Below are 20,291 nucleotides of genomic sequence, written 5' to 3' on the forward strand. Positions count from 1 at the left end.
TACAGAATATTAATTTGTGGCTAAAATATGCCTTGAAAGCTGATGTTAGGTATGAGGTTGTCGCTGTCCTCAGGAAACCTTGGATGTCAAAATTCGCTGTTTAAATGAATCAATGCTGTGTAATCAAATTTGTGGAGGACTTTAAAAAAAAAGATTTTTGATGTTTGGAGAACCCAGTTACAAACATGAAGGGTGAATACTAAAATGTATTTATGGCAAAAGATAAAAATCATGAAATATGGAGATACAAGGTTTCAGAAGGACAGCATTGATGTACTCAAAGTGCCTTATTATTTAATTAAACAGTTTTACATCAGAGCTGTTACTATATTGTGTAGTTTAGGATAATATATAACATTTTTAAAGACATGACAGCTCAGAGTTTGAAGAGGTGAAATAAAATCTGCTTAATGATTAGCTAGATTCAAGCACACATTGACTAACACTTATCAAGAACGCATAACTGTATCCGGACAATCTCCTAAATGTGGACTTGCTTCTGTACAGACAGACTGCCGCTCACACAACTTTATATAACAGATTTCAACCCAACGGGATGTTATTTTAAAAAAGTGTGTAGGGTTTGGACCAAAAAGCACATTTCAGTCTGGAAAACCCTTTCCCATTCCTACATTTCCGGGAAGAAGTTTTTAGTTGTGCAACGTGAAGCAAATGTTCAGCGTTGTTGTTATCAGATGAACCAGTCACTCTCCGTCTCACTTCTGCTGGTGGAGTTTTTCCATCACTTGCAGGACGGCGTCCAATATCGAGGGTCCCAGATCCAAACTGAATGCTGAATCCATCTCATCCGCCTGCGATTCCTCTGCGTTTGTTTGTGTTGAATCTTGTCCAGAACTGAGACTTCCTCGATCAGGACTGTTGGCCGGTTCGAGGGGTGAGCGCTGCTCCACGTCGTCTGCTTCCTCATTGTCCAAGAGGGGCATCGAGCTGCATTTCTGTCTTTGATTGACAGGCACGTGCTCCCAGACGGGACTGCAGCAGCCCTCCAACGGTTTCAGCCGGGGGGGCTTCGGCGGCGGGTTGCAGGCGAGGAAGAGGTTCTGTTCGCTTTGAGAGCTCTGGAGGACTAGGCTGTTACCCGCCGACTTTAAGAAGGAGAGATCTCCAAAGCTGCGGTCCATGTGACTGTCAGGGCTGATGTGTGAAAGATGTCTGAAGTCTGCGAGAGGAAGACTGATCATGTTGACAGACAGAACGTCTCTGCGGTTGGATGATCTCCTCGTCCATCTTGCAGACGCTGGTTTGCGGTGCTGCGACGTCCTGAGAGGCATCTTGATCATTCAGATCTTAGTTGAGTAGCTTGTGACATGTGACCTCGGTTGTCTCTGAAGCAGAATAGAAAAACAGTTTTGTCAGAAAAATGACACAATAAACCAGTGACTGATATAAAGCATCTTTTCTTGAATTCCAGACAAAAGAAATCTCTTTTACTTTGATACAATATTGATGTTGTAATACTCGGCTGAAACCAAGTAATATGCGTGGAAATGTTGGTGAGGCCTTTTAGTAAAGTTTATTTGTTAACATTAGTTAATGCATTAGCTAACATGAACTAACAAGGATCAACAGCATTTATTAATTTTAGTTTATGTTAGCTTCGACGTTTTACTAAAAGATTTGCTAAGCAAAATTGGCTAACAATAATAGTTTTATTAACAAATAAAAGCGTATTGTAAAATGCTACAAAAATGTACAGTAAACTTTAAATTTGTTTTAGATTGGTTGTGATCGTGTCATTTTCTGCATAATTTTGAACCAAAAATTTGTTTTTTATTATGCGCCACAAAATGTGTTTTGAATAAATGTCTGCTACGAGTTGTCATCTCTCCTCTTTTTTTATACTTTGCTATATTTTAATTCTTTACGCAAATTTTGTATCCACCATAAATGTGTAAACCTCAGTGGACCTCTATGCGCAGCTCTGCCGATCTTTCACTTTTAAGGTCTTGCAAATACAGTTTGAAATTTTCGTATGAGTTTTTTTGCATTTGGCGCTCGTTTGTACGGCGTCTCTGAATTGTTAAAATGCCTCTCAAAGTGCTTCCGACTACGGATGCGAAAAATGCAGAAAATCTAACCCAATTTTGTCTGAATTTTTTCATGACGGACGAAGATATCATAGGAAGTGTGTAAATATGATTGACACAACGTGAGGTCATATTTAGTTTTTTAACGTGCGGAAATTTCGTAACTCAATGTGCAATGGGCTTCAGATGAGATGTCGTCTGATAAAATGAAAAATGTTTCATTTCTTTATTGACTTGTTTTTGTTTGATCCAAGACTGGAATTGTAAGAGCCGTGACAAAAGACAATAGAACGCATTAGAACCCATTGTCATTTAAAATTTTGTCAGTCGCATCTGGTGTAGATACGGTGTAAGCGTTGTTAAAAGAACAGAGTTTTGCATGTACAATAATCACACTGTACTTCAACCGCGGGTCACTTATATTTTTATATCTTGATTTATTGCTGTTATTGCGACATCTTTACAGCAGTTTTATCTTCTCAAATTCTGTTTATGTGACCCTGGACAACAAAACCAGTCTTATAGGTCAACTTTTCGAAATTTATATGTTTACATAATCTGAAAGCTGAATACATAAGCTTTCTATTGATGCATGAATTGATTGTTAGAATAGGATAATAACTGGCTGCGATTAACTTTTAAAAACATTGCAAAAACAGTAAAACAGTCAGAGTGCAAAAAAATCTAAATATTGAGAAAAGTACCTTTGAAGTTGTTAATCAGCGGCACTGTAGCAGGACATCCACTCACAGAAATAATGTTTGATGGAACATGATCTTTACTTAATATCCTAATGATTTTGGGTAAAAAGAAAAATATATAATTTTGACCCATACAATGTATTTTTGTCTTTTACTAAAAATTATTTTGATTTTGGTAACCTGCGTTCGGGGGGTGCAAGATCTATCTAAATGATTTAATTATCGCAAAAAATGTTTAGTCAAGTCAAAAGCAGAGAGATTGGTGAGGTGCATTCTTTTTTCCAGATTTTTTTTTACAAATTTGTAAAAAATGTATATTGTTTTTTACAAAATGGAGGCATATTTTGGCATGTCCACTGTTTAGCAAGTAACTGCATATCAGAATTGTCTTCAATGTCATGCAATCCTACAGCATTCCCAGTGTTCTCATAAAAACACGTTTAACGTAATTCCAATTATTCCATATACAACGTCAATTAGAAGTACAGGTTAATCAGTCCCATTTGTTTTGGCAGCTGCCGGTCGCACCTCGGTTCTGCGCGTAACGCTTCCTCACGCATTAGATCAGCGTTCGTGACTCGCAGCCCTCGCTCTTTAAGTCCATACGGCACTACAGAAACATGTTTTGTTGGCCAATAAAGGTTTAATCTGCACTTTAGTATCAGCGGGAGACGAGGAGCCCGAACATTACAACATTCCTTTATAAACATGCAACATGCGGCCGGGAGGAAAACACCCGACGGTTTAGAAGGAAACGCAGGATTTCACTTATAAAGACCTGAAACACCTGAAATTAGGTACAAACATTAACAACTGGTAACAGAAACACACACTTGTTCATTAAATATGTCTAAAATATAAAAATAAATCAAATGTAAATAATAAATAAATACAAAAGTGGCCAAAATTGATGTATGGATGGCATATTTGTGCAATATTTGTACTTTTAGTGAGCCGACAAGTTTGAGTAGCCTAAGGGGCGATTCACATTTCAGCTCTTTTGCTCGTGCAAATTTGTAATTTTAAATGTAAGCGCGGTTTCAGACGCGAGATATGAATCGCCCCTAAAACATCAACATAAATATTTTGGAGAACTTAATTCGGACAAATGTATTTATTTTACAAAATCATTTGGCAATTGCATAGAAAAATGAACAAAACTTGACATTAAATAAAGCAAACATTGAGTCGAATAAAGACAGTTTTACTTTACATTCCAAACACAACATATGAAATCTTTAATAATTCATTTTAAATAAAAGTCAAAGACGTCAGTTGTTCTTATGTTGACATTACTTATGGCCATCGGTGTGGTTGTATGAGATTAAATCACAGTCTTAAGGATTGTGTTTATTTAGCAGGATTGAGCAGGACGCGTTTGACAGCTGAGTCTTACCTGTAAAGATTTAAGGTAGAATGCGAAGTTCTCACGCTCTCATCTGAACACATGCGAACGTAAACACGTTTCCGCCAACAGGACCAGACCTGTCGGGTTACATAGCAAATCCATCTGAATGAACTTTAATCAATAGATGATCTTCTACCCAGCAAACGTCATAAAGTCATTAAGGTACAATTCTCTTGCGCAACAACATTTCAATCGATTTAGATGTAACATAAAACTGAATATCAATGTTAATGCTTTTGCTGTAGAACACAAGGAGTCGTGTAGTGTTTATGTCTTTGTAAAAGCGTGTAATGATGGTGGAAGTGAGATGTGGAAGTAATTCGAGGTGTCGCTCCGGGCACAGAGAGATTTCTCTTACCGTAACTCAAAAAATCTTGACGGATTGACGTTTTCTCTGGATTGTGCTATCAGGTGCTTTCTATTTCTCCAGTCTGCCTCGATCCCGTGTGTTAAAAAATCCAGATTGTAGAGTCGCTCAGGTGAGGCAATGAGGAATGAACGGCAGGTATAGGTGAGGTTGAGTTCGTCTTCCTCTAAGGGGAAGTGTTTGTTTGGTCGGCAGCCACGTCACACCTGGCAACAGATCTGTGAACGGCACTTGCTCATATACACAGAGGACGCGTCGTCTCACCTGAGCTCGCCCTCGAGGTCTCTCTCTCTCTATCATCATCACAGCACATTATGATGAAGACGCTGGAAGGTCTAATGTCTGTGTCATTGGTTCTATGATGTTTCATGTCTTTCCAGTAAAGGTTCAAATGAACGAGGTCTGTCGCACGGAGACGTGTATGTACAGGCCAGTGAGCCTTTGCGCAAGTTCTGTTGACATGTAGTAATTCCAGCCCACACGCCCGCACACACATCAAGAGATTTCTTTTGTCTCCAGATTTACTATTGTTACTTTTCCCGGTAGAGACATGTAACTCATTTTCTGAATATGTCAGAGCGAGTTTATCAATGCCAATGGCTGTAAATGTAAAGAATATTGTGCGTCTGTGTGATCTTTAAATGAAAGATATTTTACGGCTCAGTGAGATTGGATGTTTTGAGTGATTTAAGTTCTCAGCTGTGCTTCATTTAAATATCAACTTTAATGAAAATAAAATGGAATGAGTCAGTTGTTGAAACACACGAAGAGTCTGGAGGTGTAAATGAATGTAGATTGTAGAGGTTCATTTGAGTAAATGTGATGAGGAAAGTTTGAGTTCACATCCAGATCTTCAATAATATTGACTTTTGATGGAAGACTTGACAAATCTGAGCTCAGTTTGACACTCGGATGACTTTAAAAAAGTAATGATGATTTTTATATTTGTAGGAAATAAACTTAGCCGATGTCTATGTTGTATGGGCGTTCTGAAAGGAGCGTTTGTCAGGTGGTCTATTTGTGTTCCATGACAAAAGTCTTCAACTGCTTCATTGCACGATAACTGAGCGCTTTTTTAATCCAAACAATGTTTTGATTCTTATTTTCTTTTTCTGTTGTAAACAAATGGCTCCTGATCTGTTCCCGGATGGTCGGCGGGGAGTCTCACGGAGAACACGAACAGGGTTTTCTCCTTAATTGCTTTTCCTTTAAAAGGCATCCAGTAAACAAAAGAGCCGCCCGTCCGTCATCCGCTTCAGAAGATCCAGGTCTTTCTCCACACATGCAATCGCTCAGATTAATCCAAACATCAGCTCTTCATCATAACATTTATCCAGTACTGGAACTGTGAATTTCAACAAGCCCTCATTCTGCCGGGACGGGGAACGCTTTCATGCAAAAACATCATCAAAATATTAAGTGGCTTTGGCCATCTCGGGGCAAACGTCGCGCCAGACGTTCGAGGTAAAAAAACGTCAGGTTATTTCTGTAATGTACTTTAGAGAATGGCTTGATTATGTTTGGCCGTGTAGATTGTTGAGTTTGATCCAGACTCTTGGGCGCTGGGGTCTTTCTGTTTTCTTGCTGCTGGGAAATGCTGGCAGATATAAAAGCCTTGAGCGCTTTCCGAATTATAAATTGTGGTGTCTTCGTGTAATTGTTGGTGTTTTTTGTGTTTAGTCTAAATGGATCCTTTATAAACATGTAAACTGTTCTTGAGGAAGTGATTCTGTTACTGGAATACCTTAAAGTATGGAGGCCTTGATACATCAGCTTTGTTTTAAAATCTTAGTGCCTTAGTGTATACTGCCTATGTAGGGAACTGTCTTCTAGCACCGCGTGTACGCCGGACGCAGTGCGGCTAAAGGTATTGTCGTGTCGTGCCGCATGTGTGGACAAAATGTAAAATTATGATGGGTTATAATGCGTTCTATTGTCTCTGTCGTGCTGCGCCGGGGTGTGTCCGGTGTAAGGGTGTATTCTGATGCTAAGCCAACATGATGTTTATACCATAAGAATACATAGCAAATAGTGCTTTAAATAGTTAAAGGAGAAAAAGTCTAATTTATCATCATTTCTATTTTGAGTGGACTGCAATGCATTCTGGGATTGAAGGATACATGGAAGACTGCTTAAATATATATATATATATATTTGAAGAGTTTGTTTACAAAATAATATAACTCATCGCGTTTTTATTATTTTATTATGTTTTATCGTGTTATATTGTATAGTTATTTATTGAGTTATTATCGCTTAAATCAAAACACACTAACTGCAGTGTGATTTATATTAATTGGAATGCACAAAAAACATAATTTTTTTAACAATTTAAAAAATGGAGTTATCTCTTTTTGGAAAAAAACTCCATGTATATGTAAGGGATAATCCACAGCTAGCAGTGCGTTAAAGGGTTTAATGCATACCCTCCAGCCAATCAGAATCAAGCGTTCAAACAGACCATGGTATAAATTCCTTCTGTAAAGTATTTTCATAGTACATGCCTATTGTAAAGTATTTTTACTAATATTGTATTCTGTATTTATTCACACTGTATATCCTGCACTTGCTAATTGCACTTCTGGTTAGACCTAAACTACATTTTGTTACACTGTACTTGTATATGTGTAATGACAATAAAGTTGAATCTAATCTAATCTAATCTATTCTAATAAATAGGAGATAATCCACAGCTAGCCGTGCGTTAAAGGGTTTTAATGCACAACATGGAGGCCAAGAACCACCCGTCGCGAAGCGGCCTGCAACCTTTAAATCCTTTAACGCATGGCTAGCTATCGATTATACCACTTATACCGTGATCATATGCCAAGTTAAAGCTGCCATTGATGTTTACAGTGTCATTTAAGATCAAACAGGTGAAAAGACATGTCATTTTGTTATTTCAGTTTCAATCCAGTATTCAAACAGACCATGGTATAAACATATATAATAAAACCAGGGTTCATATTGTATTCCAATAGATTTTATATCAGGAATGAAATATATTATTGGCACTGGAATATTTCTTGTTAATCATCTTTTGGTGTTGTTGTTGTAATTGGAACCCTTGGTGGGTTCCCATGGTGGTTTTCTGGTGGTTTGTAGATGTTGACTTTCTCACATCTCCTGGCTCTGGGTGATGTGTGATTACTCTATCAAGAATGTTCTGTTTGGATGGTCTGCGAGTCTCGCTGCTGATAGAAAATATTAGGACTCGGCGTTCATACACAGCTTGTTCATTGCACATTAATGAGATGAGATGTCAGGCTCGTGTGAATCGGGTTGAAATGGATAATAGCGGCTGTATGTGGTTCCATATCTATATTTAATGCCATTGAGGCTGTTTTAATAAATGAGCTCAGATGTAAAATCACTGTGTTTATATGATATAGTGAATATTTGAAAGCATATGTCTTGTGTAGATGTTGGCCAGGATTTCTGGACATGATGTGTGGAGCTGTGCCACAGCGCTGAAGAGGTTTTTATATTAGAGATTGGTGATACACGCTTGAGGTTGTGTGTTTGGAGAGCTGGAGAATGAAAATGGGAATCACTACATGCCCTCGCATTTTTGCAAACCCGCATGGCATGACTGAGTATTGAGGAAGAATGTACATGGTTTTATTCATGCTATTCTAATGAGTATAAAATAATAATGTCCATATGACACCATGAACATCTGCCATAACCCTCTGTGGTGCGTTGAGGGCAGAATGTCACGTTGACTCATTTTACTTCATGAGATTAGTCTAAATGTTTCGTTTCTTTAACAGTATAAGTGCTGTTAGTGTTAGTCACATGAGCGTGACAGAGATGAAATGAAGTTATGCATGTTTGGAATAGATAAGAGGGAGTAAAGGATGACTGGGAGTTTTTTTTTATTTTGTCGGTACTGTGTTTTTGTTGTCTCTGTGTTTTGTTTGTGTTGTCGCTTTGTATAGGATACGTGTTGTTATGTCGGCTGTTTCCATTTTGTGTGTGTTTTCTCTGTGTTGTCTCTTTGTATTGTGTACATGTTGTTGTGTCTATTGTTTCCATGTTCTGTATGTGTTGTGTGTGTGTGTTGTCTCTTTGTATTGTGTACGTGTTGTTGTGTCTATTGTTTCCATGTTCCGTATGTGTTGTGTGTGTGTGTTGTCTCTTTGTATTGTGTACAAACGTGTTGTTGTGTCTATTGTTTCCATGTTCTGTATGTGTTGTGTGTGTGTGTTGTCTCTTTGTATTGTGTACAAACGTGTTGTTGTGTCTATTGTTTCCATGTTCTGTATGTGTTGTGTGTGTGTGTTGTCTCTTTGTATTGTGTACAAACGTGTTGTTGTGTCTATTGTTTCCATGTTCCGTATGTGTTGTGTGTGTGTGTTGTCTCTTTGTATTGTGTACGTGTTGTTGTGTCTATTGTTTCCATGTTCTGTATGCGTTGTGTGTGTGTGTTGTCTCTTTGTATTGTGTACAAACGTGTTGTTGTGTCTATTGTTTCCATGTTCCGTATGTGTTGTGTGTGTTTTCTCTCTGTTGTCTCTTAGTATTTTGTACGTGTTGTTGTGTCTATTGTTTCCATGTTCTGTATGCGTTGTGTGTGTGTGTTGTCTCTTTGTATTGTGTACAAACGTGTTGTTGTGTCTATTGTTTCCATGTTCCGTATGTGTTGTGTGTGTTTTCTCTCTGTTGTCTCTTAGTATTGTGTACGTGTTGTTGTGTCTATTGTTTCCATGTTCCGTATGTGTTGTGTGTGATTTCTCTCTGTTGTCTCTTTGTATTGTGTACGTGTTGTTGTGTCTATTGTTTCCATGTTCTGTATGTGTTGTGTGTGTTGTCTCTTTGTATTGTGTACAAACGTGTTGTTGTGTCTATTGTTTCCATGTTCTGTATGTGTTGTGTGTGTTGTCTCTTTGTATTGTGTACAAACGTGTTGTTGTGTCTATTGTTTCCATGTTCCGTATGTGTTGTGTGTGTTGTCTCTTTGTATTGTGTACAAACGTGTTGTTGTGTCTATTGTTTCCATGTTCCGTATGTGTTGTGTGTGTTTTCTCTCTGTTGTCTCTTAGTATTGTGTACGTGTTGTTGTGTCTATTGTTTCCATGTTCTGAATGTGTTGTGTGTGTTGTCTCTTTGTATTGTGTACAAACGTGTTGTTGTGTCTATTGTTTCCATGTTCCGTATGTGTTGTGTGTGTTGTCTCTTTGTATTGTGTACGTGTTGTTGTGTCTATTGTTTCCATGTTCTGTATGTGTTGTGTGTGTTGTCTCTTTGTATCGTGTACAAACGTGTTGTTGTGTCTATTGTTTCCATGTTCCGTATGTGTTGTGTGTGTTTTCTCTCTGTTGTCTCTTAGTATTGTGTATGTGATGTTGTGTCTATTGTTTCCATGTTCGGTATGTGTTGTGTGTGTTGTCTCTTTGTATTGTGTACAAACGTGTTGTTGTGTCTATTGTTTCCATGTTCCGTATGTGTTGTGTGTGTTTTCTCTCTGTTGTCTCTTAGTATTGTGTACGTGTTGTTGTGTCTATTGTTTCCATTTTCTGTATGTGTTGTGTGTGTGTGTTGTCTCTTTGTATTGTTTACGTGTTGTTGTGTCTGTTGTTTCCATGTTCTGTATGTGTTGTGTGTGTGTGTTGTTTCTTTGTATTGTTTACGTGTTGTTGTGTCTGTTGTTTCCATGTTCCGTATGTGTTGTGTTGTTTCTTTGTATTGTGTACGTACGTGTTGTTGTGTCTATTGTTTCCATGTTCCGTATGTGTTGTGTGTGTTTTCTCTCTGTTGTCTCTTAGTATTGTGTACGTGTTGTTGTGTCTATTGTTTCCATTTTCTGTATGTGTTGTGTGTGTGTGTTGTCTCTTCGTATTGTTTACGTGTTGTTGTGTCTGTTGTTTCCATGTTCTGTATGTGTTGTGTGTGTTGTCTCTTTGTATTGTGTACATGTTGTTGTGTCTATTGTTTCCATGTTCTGTATGTGTTGTGTGTGTTGTCTCTTTGTATTGTGTACGTACGTGTTGTTGTGTCTATTATTTCCATGTTCCGTATGTGTTGTGTGTGTTTTCTCTCTGTTGTCTCTTCGTATTGTGTACGTGTTGTTGTGTCTATTGTTTTCATGTTCTGAGGGTGTTGTGTGTTGTCCCTGTGTTTTGTCTGTGCTGTCTCTTTTTATTGTGTTTGCAGGAGGAAGCAGCTGTGTTTTTACACAATACCTGGAAGTTGTTTTGTGTCATATTGTCACCCTGTCTGTGGTCACGTGATGTGTTTTTTTCATGATAATTGCTTTAGTGTAGTTGGAGTTCACACATGCACACAAACACACACAACCTCTGTAGAAGTGTGTGACTCTCATTTATCAAGCTGACCGCAGTCTGTCATCAGATCACAGAAAAAAGTGAAGTTTCTCCAGCCGAGCGTGAGCAGACCACCTCTCATGGACGCTGTTGAAAGAAACCTCTCTATGTTATGCTCTTGTGCTTTCAGTGCTCGTACCTGAACCCGTTTGAGAGCACCCATACGTTCTAAAGTTCACCCTGAGAAACGAGTGTGAGGAGGGAGATGATCTGGTTGTCATTCAGTGGTCTGACGTGTTTTGTGTTTGTCTGGCCGTGGGGAAAACTGATGTGTGATGGCTGCCAGATGCAGCTACTGATGAGTGTGTGTTGTGTATGTTAGTATGTTATATATACACACGCTGCTTTTGTGTGTTGTGTCGTGGTTACAGACTCTACTTGCATTTTTTTGTGGGTTTTCGAGGTTCCTGCTGCTCTCATATGTTGCTGCGACACATGTAGTGATTGTGACTCTCCGTTTTGACAGCGGCAGTCAGAGTTTTCCAGCCTGATTCATCTCACACACGAGTGCTGACGGTGATGTCATCGGCCAACCTGCTATTGGTTTCATCCCTCTGACCGCAAACAGGAAAACCCTGGAGCTGAGAGATGTGACATCAGCGCTGTTGTGTCAGTGGAGCGGCGGCGGCGTGAGAGAGCTCGTGATGTCACCTGCGGCTGCTGTACACTGAGTTTCTGCTTCAGGGCTCTTTGCCCGTTCATGAATCACATTTATCATCTGAAGCTTCTTCAGAAGTGCTGTGTCATGCGATTTTTGATTACGAAACACAAATGCTTACGGCTTTTTCATTCAAATTTGTTTTCTTTGGTTCTCCTGATGAGAACGTTTTCGTCAAACTTCTTAACATGTGCATTCAACTCTGAAAGCTGAAAATTATTTATATAAAATATATATATATATTTATTTGCCATAGAAGAACCATTTTCGTTTCCACAAAGAAGCATCCACCCAACCCTCTGTTTCTTACTTTTTTTATAATCTGAAGAGCTCTCTTTTGCCACAAAGAACCTTTTGAAATGGCTGGAAAAAAGCTGGAAAATTACCAAATATATAAAAAATCCCAAAGATTAACTTTTTAAATCAGCTACATTTTACTAGCTGTAAAAATAAATCAATTTTATGTTAAAAAAAACTAAGGAAGTGTTTCATTGTGTTGGCGCTCATGTTCAGCAAAATGAACAAAATTACTAAAATAATCATAAACTGCACGAGTCCAAACAGATTTATTGTGACTTTGCTGGTGACATTTGTGTGTTTATTTTCTCTCTGTTGAATTGCAGTGGTTTCGTGTTCTTGGCAGTCAGTAATTCACATCGTTGTCTGTGTTTGTCCTCTTTTTCTAGTGAAGCCGTAATTACATTGAGTTGTACTCTCTTTGACCGTGCATTCTTCTGTCACGCGATGTGTCCGTATAAGCATGTGTTTCATTTGCTTACATTAGATGTAGAAATACAGTAGAGTTTGAACGCAAAACCCTTCAGCAATAGAAGATACTTGCGTTAACATCGATATTCCTGCTTTCAGAACAGACACGCAAACCAGGTTGGAGCGATGATCCAGCGCCTCATTACCTCATGACCCCCGTCTGACTCGTCTCGTCTGTCGTGACACTAAAACCAAACCGGGACGCTTTGTTTCATTCCTGATTCAAAGTGTCCAGAAACTCGCTCTTTAAAAAGATGCTTCTTCTTCCCCCCCCGTGTTGTTTAGTTTATTGAAGATGCAGAGGTTGTTTATTGACTTCATTGAGTTTGCGTGATATTTGGTGTTTAGGTGCTCGATGGAGGAATGAGCTCATGGCATTGGAATGGTAATGGCAGCCTCGCTTCCGGAATGCTACGCTTCCCTGTCTCTCTCGCTCTTTTTTTCGTGGCACACTACAGCGGTTGAAGCGAGAGACCCCATTCATCTCTTCCAGATGCACAATCACTTTCTCTCCTGCTATTTCTAGTTTCGGTAGACACGCACATGCTGGAAGCGGGAGACGGCTTTCTCTGGAAGGATTGATCTCTGGCCTTAAAACCTTAACAACACGTTTGTTTAGCAGAACGGCCGTGCTGTGTTTTTATTTATTTATAGTTCGGCGGGGGTTGAAAGATCCCTGTTCTTCTTTTTGACTCGGTACACCGCACGTAACCCGGCAGAAGAAATGAGATCAGTTTGATATCGGCAGAATAGATCAGACACATGCATTCTTAATAAATGGAGGATGACATGTATTCATGTTTAAACTCTTTGTCCTATAGCAGTTAGAAAAGACACACTTTACACCGAATGACCGGTGAGTTTAGGGATGTGACGATTACCGGTTTGATCGTTTACCGTGATAATAAAGTTTAATGGATAGTATTACCGCGCCCATTTTTTTTTCAGCGTTCCGGCTTGTTAAACCCAGTCCAGCATCGAACAAAGTTATCAAGAGTATAACATAGATGCAACTTGAAACATGGGTTTATTTCATTTATGTTAGGAGAGTAAATCAGGAGTATTGACATTTGGATCAAAATATCGCATGACACGCCTATTTATGGACATCTGCTCCTGTGAGTTTGTGATGGCAGGGCTTCAGTAATTAGGACTTTCATCCAAACAGGTGCACATTTGTGTAAATTTAGATTTACAGACACACGTTTACTTCATATTTCTTCATACAGACCCATAATTTCTAATAATTTTTCATTAAATGATGTGATATTATGAGTTTAAAACTCCGTTCAGTTTGTGCTATGAGCGCATAACTCATGCCGCTGTCTCCTGGGTCCTAAAGTACACTTTTATTTCTCTCAACACACGCAGACAAATTACTTGCAGAATTGTTTTGTGTTTATTTGAAAATCTGATTTACTCACTTAAAGTTGTTTAACCTGAACCAGGAAACTTTTGCCTCATGCCCCCAACGTGCCACAACTAATATTAATGTTATTTATTTGATGTAAATCAAACAAAAGCATGTTTATAGATAAATTCAATATAAAATAGTTTTTTTCCTGAACGCAAATAAAAACCATGATAACACCGATAACCCCGGTAATGCTGCTCACGATAACCGTGATCTGACATTTTCACACCGATACATCTCTAGTTGAGTTCTTGATTCTGATGTGTTGACAGATTATTTGAGATAATAAATAACAAATAAAAAAAAATTCTGTCCTCCGGCATTCAGGACATTTAAACATCGGTAGATGAATGAAAGAATTACTCTGAGAGTCCACGTGTGATCTAATACACTGAATTATCCATCGGCGAGCCAAAGCGCAGCAGCAAACCTTCACATCAGAATGCCTGAGTCAGGATTTTGACCTCAAGATTCTCTGAAACACTGTTGCGTGATCTAAAACAGGCCAGTCATTCGGGACGCGAGTATAAACAAAGCGTACCAGTTTTCTATTTGTATTTCTGCTCAGCAACCGCCAAGAGCTTCGAGACAGTTTCTGGCCGGAGAAGAACGCGTTCGTTTACACCGCTGACATTGATCGTTTCAGATGTTTTTACAATAAAACTACAGGACTGCAAAATGTCCCTCGTTTTAGTTCTCGGGGCGTTTCTGAAGTCGAGCGAGACTGTTGAAATTGGCCGATTGAATTGAATCCTCAGCATTAAATCTTTGATGTCGCAGTCGTCCCACGGCGGTTGTGCTACAGATATCCTCAAATCACACGGCCTGTTGAGAAGTTTTATATTGTTTTTCCAGAAAAATCTTATTTAGAGACAAGAATGAGGGTCGATTTTTGGGTGCACTGTCCCTTTAAGAATCTGCTTTGCAGAGTGTGATTTACATCAATGGTTTAGCAGAACGTATATGTAAAATATGAAATACCAAAGTGAAACCTCAGGATGATCATTTTATGATTGTGTTTGTGTCTGTAGGGTTCTCTGCGCAGCGAGCGTGACTATGAGAGCGTGGTGCTGATGAGACTGAGACAGGCCGAAGAAAGAAAGACATTGATCGAGCAGATGAAGAGAGAGGAAGAGGACGAGAGGGCATGACCTCACATGCTTTCATATAAATATGACTTTTGACCTTTTTGTGTAAATAAACATCCACAGATGCATAAAGCTCCTCTGGTAGAAACGGTCTTGTTTAGATTTTTTAAGAACATTTATTTTATGGACGTAATATGACATGTGGTATTATGATAATATAGAGCCTTGAATAAAGAGAAACTCTGTCAAAAATTCAGTCATCATGTAATCCTCCTTATGTGGTTGTAAAAAAGATATTGTGTCTGCGGTTTTGTGTTCATTCAATGGAAGTCAATGGAGTTCAGTGTTATTTGATTATCAACATTCTTCAAAATATCTTCTTTGGTGTTCTGCAGAAGAAGCTGGGTAAACAAACGTTAACAAAATATTTTGAGACTCAAATCTCTCTGTAAAAACTGTGGTGGCTAAGATCATTGCTTTGCTAGCTATTTCCATTTATATTTATTTGTTATACAGTATAAAAATTCACGTTGTTCATTGTGGCATCTTCATTCATGACTAATGTCGTCCTCGTCTGTGATGCAGTCGACTGCTTTTTTCATGTGGTCTCCACATCCATCACTCCTCATCATCATCATCAGTCTGTGGTGACACTCATCCGCACATCATCTTTTATTCTGGTCTATCATCCTGTATTTCCTCTCCTCACGACACAAAGCGGCAATCACATGGTTGTGTTTATTGTGTGGCTTTTTCTTGGAAATTCCTGGAAAGCAGTACAACACAGGAAATACAATTACAGCTCCGCTTCTTTGAAAACAGTGGCGTCGCTGGACTCACCAGGAACACAGTGAGAGCTCTGAAGATGGATGGTTAGGTGTCATCGTTTTCATCCAACCTGTGCTGTTATGGTAAAGAAAGCAGACGGGAATAAACATCCATCCAAAGTCCATTGGAGAACTAAGTGAGGGCTAAAACTTGGTGTTCCATTAGAGACCTTGTCACAGCACAGTCTGAGATTGATTTCAACATTATTTTCCCTTTATTTTGTCATTCTCAGAACTTGATGAATGCACATTAGGAACTACAATTGACAAACAGAAATTTTGGAACATGTGCAAGGAAATATTTTCAAGGAAATAATTGCATATGTTTTTGTTGTCTGTATTGGCCTGAGCTCTTTGGTGATAAAGTGAGAATTAAGTTTGTTAATTTAAGCTACAGATGCATTTTGATTAAGAAGCGTCCACAGACATGTAAAAAGCGAATCAAAACACACTTAAAAGTGTTACCGGTTTTATTTGTTTTCTCCTTTAATGAATTTATAGATTACAGTAAAGAAATAAAGGTAAACATGTGTTGACATTGTCAGTTAGTATTGTAACAGACTGACCATTAAACAGAATCTATGTCTAGTTCACAAAACTCATCAATCTGGCAAAAGTTGTCAAATCTAGTTCTTAGATGCATTACTTTTAATATCCAAAGTCCACTTTAAACACAGTCTGGACTATAAAAACGTCGACTTTACACACGTCACGCCACACTACTGTCTCATAATACTGGATGATGTTGTTGTTTTGTGTGTAATACGCATTAGATGCTGTCAGTCAACTTTACAAATCTCACTTTTAAGAGTGTCACAACTTTGGATCACATCTTCAAACTGTAAAAAATCCAACATGCAAAATGATCTCTACAAGTCACTTGAACATAGATGTTTTACTTAAAGGAGTCAAATGATTGTTTTCATATAAATATGTTTTCATATTGAGCCTAAATATGTTTCTAGCAAAGATGATTTTGTTGACTGGATTTAGATTCTCAAGTTTTTGGCCAAATTGCTTCAGAAAGTTTGCCCAACTTACAAAACAGAGTATTCTGAACAAACAATATTGCAAATTCCCATGATGCATTGCAACATGTTTAATTCTGTTTCTTATATGTTTTTCTTTGAAAGATTAGTGTTTTAGTTCTTGCTGGCTTATTTTATGAATTAATTTCGTTGTTACTGTTAGTTATCGGTTGTGTTTAATGAACGATTGTTTTTGAATGTTACCATGGTTGAGGTTTGTGTGTTCAATGTTGAGGTGAGAGTGCATGATACAATGATTCAAAGTGATATAAAAGCACTCAACACACATTGTTTAAACAGATAGTTTTGATCCGTTTTAGGCAGAAAATATATGTGTTTATTTTTAAATAACCAATCTATATTCTTTATATATGTTCAGCTAACAAGAATATTTGGTTCCGTTGTTCATTAGCTAAACATGACTATGTTGAGACAACTAATGACTTATTAAAAATAATTTAAGTCTCTGTTTGTTGAGTGAACTCAAAAAACGTGCTTGTGATAAGTTATTATAACTTAGTATTTTAAGTTGACTCAACTCTTTTTTTACAGTGCAGAAAAAATGCAGTTGAGATATTCTTTATTAAAGTTCCTCACACAAGCAAAGATATTCTGTGATGTACATGAATTCTCATCTTTACAATACAAAAAACCTGGAATGTTTGTAATAAAGTAAAGCCAACCTCAATGTCATACTGTCCTTATATATACTGTAAGCACATGTTTGTCAGTTTTTCACTGAATAATGGACTCAAAAGTAATGTCATTTTTCAGAGTATTTTGTCACATGCATAAAAGTAATAAAATGGTAAACCTGATAACCTGTCAGTTCTCTGCTTTTCTTCTTTGTATGATCAGTTGTGTTCATGTTAACACAGAATAAGTTCAAGAGTCTCTTTGGCAAAGCATTAACAACACGTCTCATCATGAGATGTCAATGAGCTTGAACCTCATCTTTGCTTTCATGAAAATCCCTGCTGTTAACAATACCTTTGTCTCATCTCAAACACACTTTTCATTTTTACCTGACACACACACAGAATCACAGAGAGTCACTCTTTATGAAGACACCAAACCAGCGTCTGTCCCACACCGGTCATGCTCACAACCCTGTAGCCGATCTTCTCCAGTTTGTCCAAGATCACTCTTGGAGGTTCATCCACGTGGTATTCTGAGCTGTGAGGTGTAGAAAAACACTTCTATATGCAAACTGACTGGATATAACAAGCTCTCAGAAAGATGAAGATTCAACATCAGCCAGCAGACTGAATTCAAGAGGAAGATGAAAGATTGACATGTGTGAGGAGATGATGAGCTTGTTTTGCGTTCTGACATTATCAGACCATCAAACAATTACATTCAGACTCTCTTGGGACATAAATCACCATGAGATTTAAGAGTACAAGCTGTTTAAGAGCAGAAAAATTGATTTTTTTTACACTTACAAGTTGTTTCCCAGCATGGAGGTTTTACGGGCTCCGAGGTGGCTCATGACAGCGGGATCTGAGTATTCATCCCCGACCATGGTCGGCCCCGTCTCCTGAAACAAACATCATTTGTTCGCTTAAGTCACTGTTGGTAGTGTTTTATTTGCAACTTATTCCAAGACATACAATGTGCGAACAAATGCAAGAAATATTTGTTCTAAGAAAATAAACTTTGTTTAACATTACCATACAAGATATTACAAAATTGTCAAATTTTACATTTACATTTACGCATTTGGCAGATGCTTTTATCCAAAGTGACTTATATTGCGTTATCCTATACATTTATACATAGGTATTTGCAGTCCACCGAGATCGAACCCACAACCTTGCGTTGTTAACACAATGCTCTTACTTTTTGACTTTTTTGGCACACACTGAAACGGCTGAATACAACATACAACTAACATGCTTATAAAAACTGAGAAAGAAAATGTGTAGTGAGCGACACTTCAAAGAGACTTGTCGTGTATTGCACATCACCTGCTGTTCTTCTTAAACAGGCACCGTTTTAAATATAAAGGTTCAAAGGTATATTGACATGACTTGACAGCTCACACAATCACAAGAGCAACATTTCACTTCCTCATTTTTAAACCAGATTCACATAAACAAAACACGTGTAATAATAACACGCGATGCTCACACTTACAACAAACACACACAGTGCACATGTAGGTGAATTACATAACAACTTCCGTGTGTTTAATCCCGTAATGCATCATAATGACAGTCGTCATGTGCTCATACACACCAGTCGGATCTGTGTGCTGATGAGGATGTACGGCATCGCGCCTCTTTCAGGAAACGCAACTTTCACGCGGAATCCGGCGGAGGGTCTCGGAGCGGCGCGTGTTGTGTGTTCTCGCCGCGCCTGCGAGTGTGTGCGCGGCTCAGCGCGCGCTCCCGGGGGAAGGCGGAAACACCCACCGCTCTGCACCAATCAGCATCCTGCAAATCAAATGCGCTCCACATTCGGTTTAATATCATTTTATTTTATTACAAAGCATTAGCCTATAATATGCAGGCTATTGTACAAAAACATATTTTAAATGTGCATATATTTACATATAATCAAATATAATTTTAGGCTAAAAATTAAATATGTAAACATTTATGTTTCTTTAAAATTACAATACATTTGTTTCAGTAATTTGATAGTTTTCGAGATAGAGAGATTTGACTTTTGAAAATGCGTTTTTAAAATCTAACGATAACATTTTTGTAGATATTTTGTGTAATACGGTCTTGAAAAAATGTAAATCAGATAAAACATGAGAAAATGTCTGTGATACATCCACTGCTTACCTTACGTGCCATGCACTGGTGAGAGAATACCCATAATGCACCTCGAGGCACAGGCCGAGTGAACTTCACCTCTCAGGATGATTTAGTACTGACTCGTTCTTCTCTAGTGAACTATTGGTACTGTAAGTACCGAAGGTTATAGGGAAAGATTAAGGATATGATCCCAGTTTCTGAATGGCGTGATCCTTTATTAAAGACTTCATTTTGGTGGCGGAAACAACAATGTAAAGGGCGATAAGTGTCAACAAATATCTAGAACAAGTTTTCCTTATACAACACTTCATCTTGTGGTGAAATTAATGGAATTTATATAAAATATAAATATTCTGAAGATGGTTATCAAACATAACTATGAACTTTGAACAATACAGTTGACACACACCTTAGGAAGGCCTAACGCCGCTGTCAATCATTGTTAGCTTTGAGTTTTGCTTCTTTGCCATCCCTGCAAGGTATTACAATTTGTGCGGTGTTATGTTTTTTTTTTTCTGAGAATACTAAAAGAAATGTGTTTATCCTATACTTTATAAGTTTACTGTATGTAGTCTTTACAAGATGATCAGTGTTGTATAAGTTACTCTGAAAAACTAATGAATTACTAGTTACTAATTACACATTCAGAAGAGTAATAAGATGATGTACAAATTATTCTCTAGACAAAGTGTGAGAATCTGGATTTCTTATTAAATTATAAGTAATTTAATTACTTATAAATCATTACTTTCTATAACTTATATCAACCTTGATAAGTTAAGTGATTCAAGTATAGTCACAAAACGACTCTTAATTCATTCAAATAAATAATATAAAATTATAAATAATATAAAACTAAAATTATAAATAATATAAAACTAAAATTATAA

The 20,291-nt window shown here is 37.8% G+C and overlaps 3 protein-coding genes across 10 annotated transcripts in view; 1 reads left to right on the forward strand and 2 right to left on the reverse strand.

The window, feature by feature from the left end:
- Nucleotides 1–15,034, forward strand: part of dnajc17 (DnaJ (Hsp40) homolog, subfamily C, member 17) — a 35,742-nt gene extending 20,708 nt beyond the window's left edge. Inside the window, exons 1-4 of one of the 6 annotated variants that reach the window (XR_008909100.1) lie at nt 8,442–10,891; nt 10,981–11,163; nt 11,317–11,512; nt 14,722–14,848. Coding sequence is in view for 1 of the 6 variants with exons in the window: in XM_056767327.1 (XP_056623305.1) it covers nt 14,722–14,841 (120 nt within the window). In the remaining 5 variants the exon portion in view is untranslated. Of the gene's footprint in view, nt 1–8,441; nt 11,168–11,316; nt 11,513–14,721 lie in introns of those variants that run through there. The other 5 variants (XR_008909099.1, XR_008909097.1, XR_008909098.1 and 2 more) reach the window with 5 other exon arrangements.
- On the reverse strand, nt 248–5,253 carry LOC130436564 (uncharacterized). The gene is made up of 3 exons (XM_056767328.1): nt 4,516–5,253; nt 4,146–4,234; nt 248–1,346 (listed from the first exon to the last, which is right to left on the reverse strand). The coding sequence occupies exon 3, from the start codon at nt 1,299–1,301 to the stop codon at nt 717–719; it is 585 nt and encodes a 194-aa protein (XP_056623306.1). The 5' UTR covers nt 1,302–1,346; nt 4,146–4,234; nt 4,516–5,253; the 3' UTR covers nt 248–716.
- A 133-nt stretch (nt 15,035–15,167) lies between the features above and the next one.
- On the reverse strand, nt 15,168–19,034 carry gchfr (GTP cyclohydrolase I feedback regulator). 3 transcript variants are annotated; one of them, XM_056767331.1, is made up of 4 exons: nt 18,875–19,034; nt 18,079–18,173; nt 17,659–17,809; nt 15,168–15,544 (listed from the first exon to the last, which is right to left on the reverse strand). In XM_056767331.1, exons 1-3 carry the CDS (start codon nt 18,908–18,910, stop codon nt 17,686–17,688), a joined length of 255 nt encoding a protein of 84 aa, XP_056623309.1. In that variant the 5' UTR covers nt 18,911–19,034; the 3' UTR covers nt 15,168–15,544; nt 17,659–17,685. The 3 variants fall into 3 exon arrangements, with proteins under 3 accessions (XP_056623309.1, XP_056623308.1, XP_056623307.1); XM_056767330.1 differs by lacking the exon at nt 15,168–15,544 and adding an exon at nt 15,565–15,681; XM_056767329.1 differs by lacking the exon at nt 15,168–15,544 and having other exon boundaries at nt 16,058–17,809.
- Nucleotides 19,035–20,291: the final 1,257 nt, after the last annotated feature.

The sequence above is a fragment of the Triplophysa dalaica genome, chromosome 15 (genome assembly GCF_015846415.1).
Source record: "Triplophysa dalaica isolate WHDGS20190420 chromosome 15, ASM1584641v1, whole genome shotgun sequence".
Classification (NCBI taxonomy): Eukaryota; Metazoa; Chordata; class Actinopteri; order Cypriniformes; family Nemacheilidae; genus Triplophysa; species Triplophysa dalaica.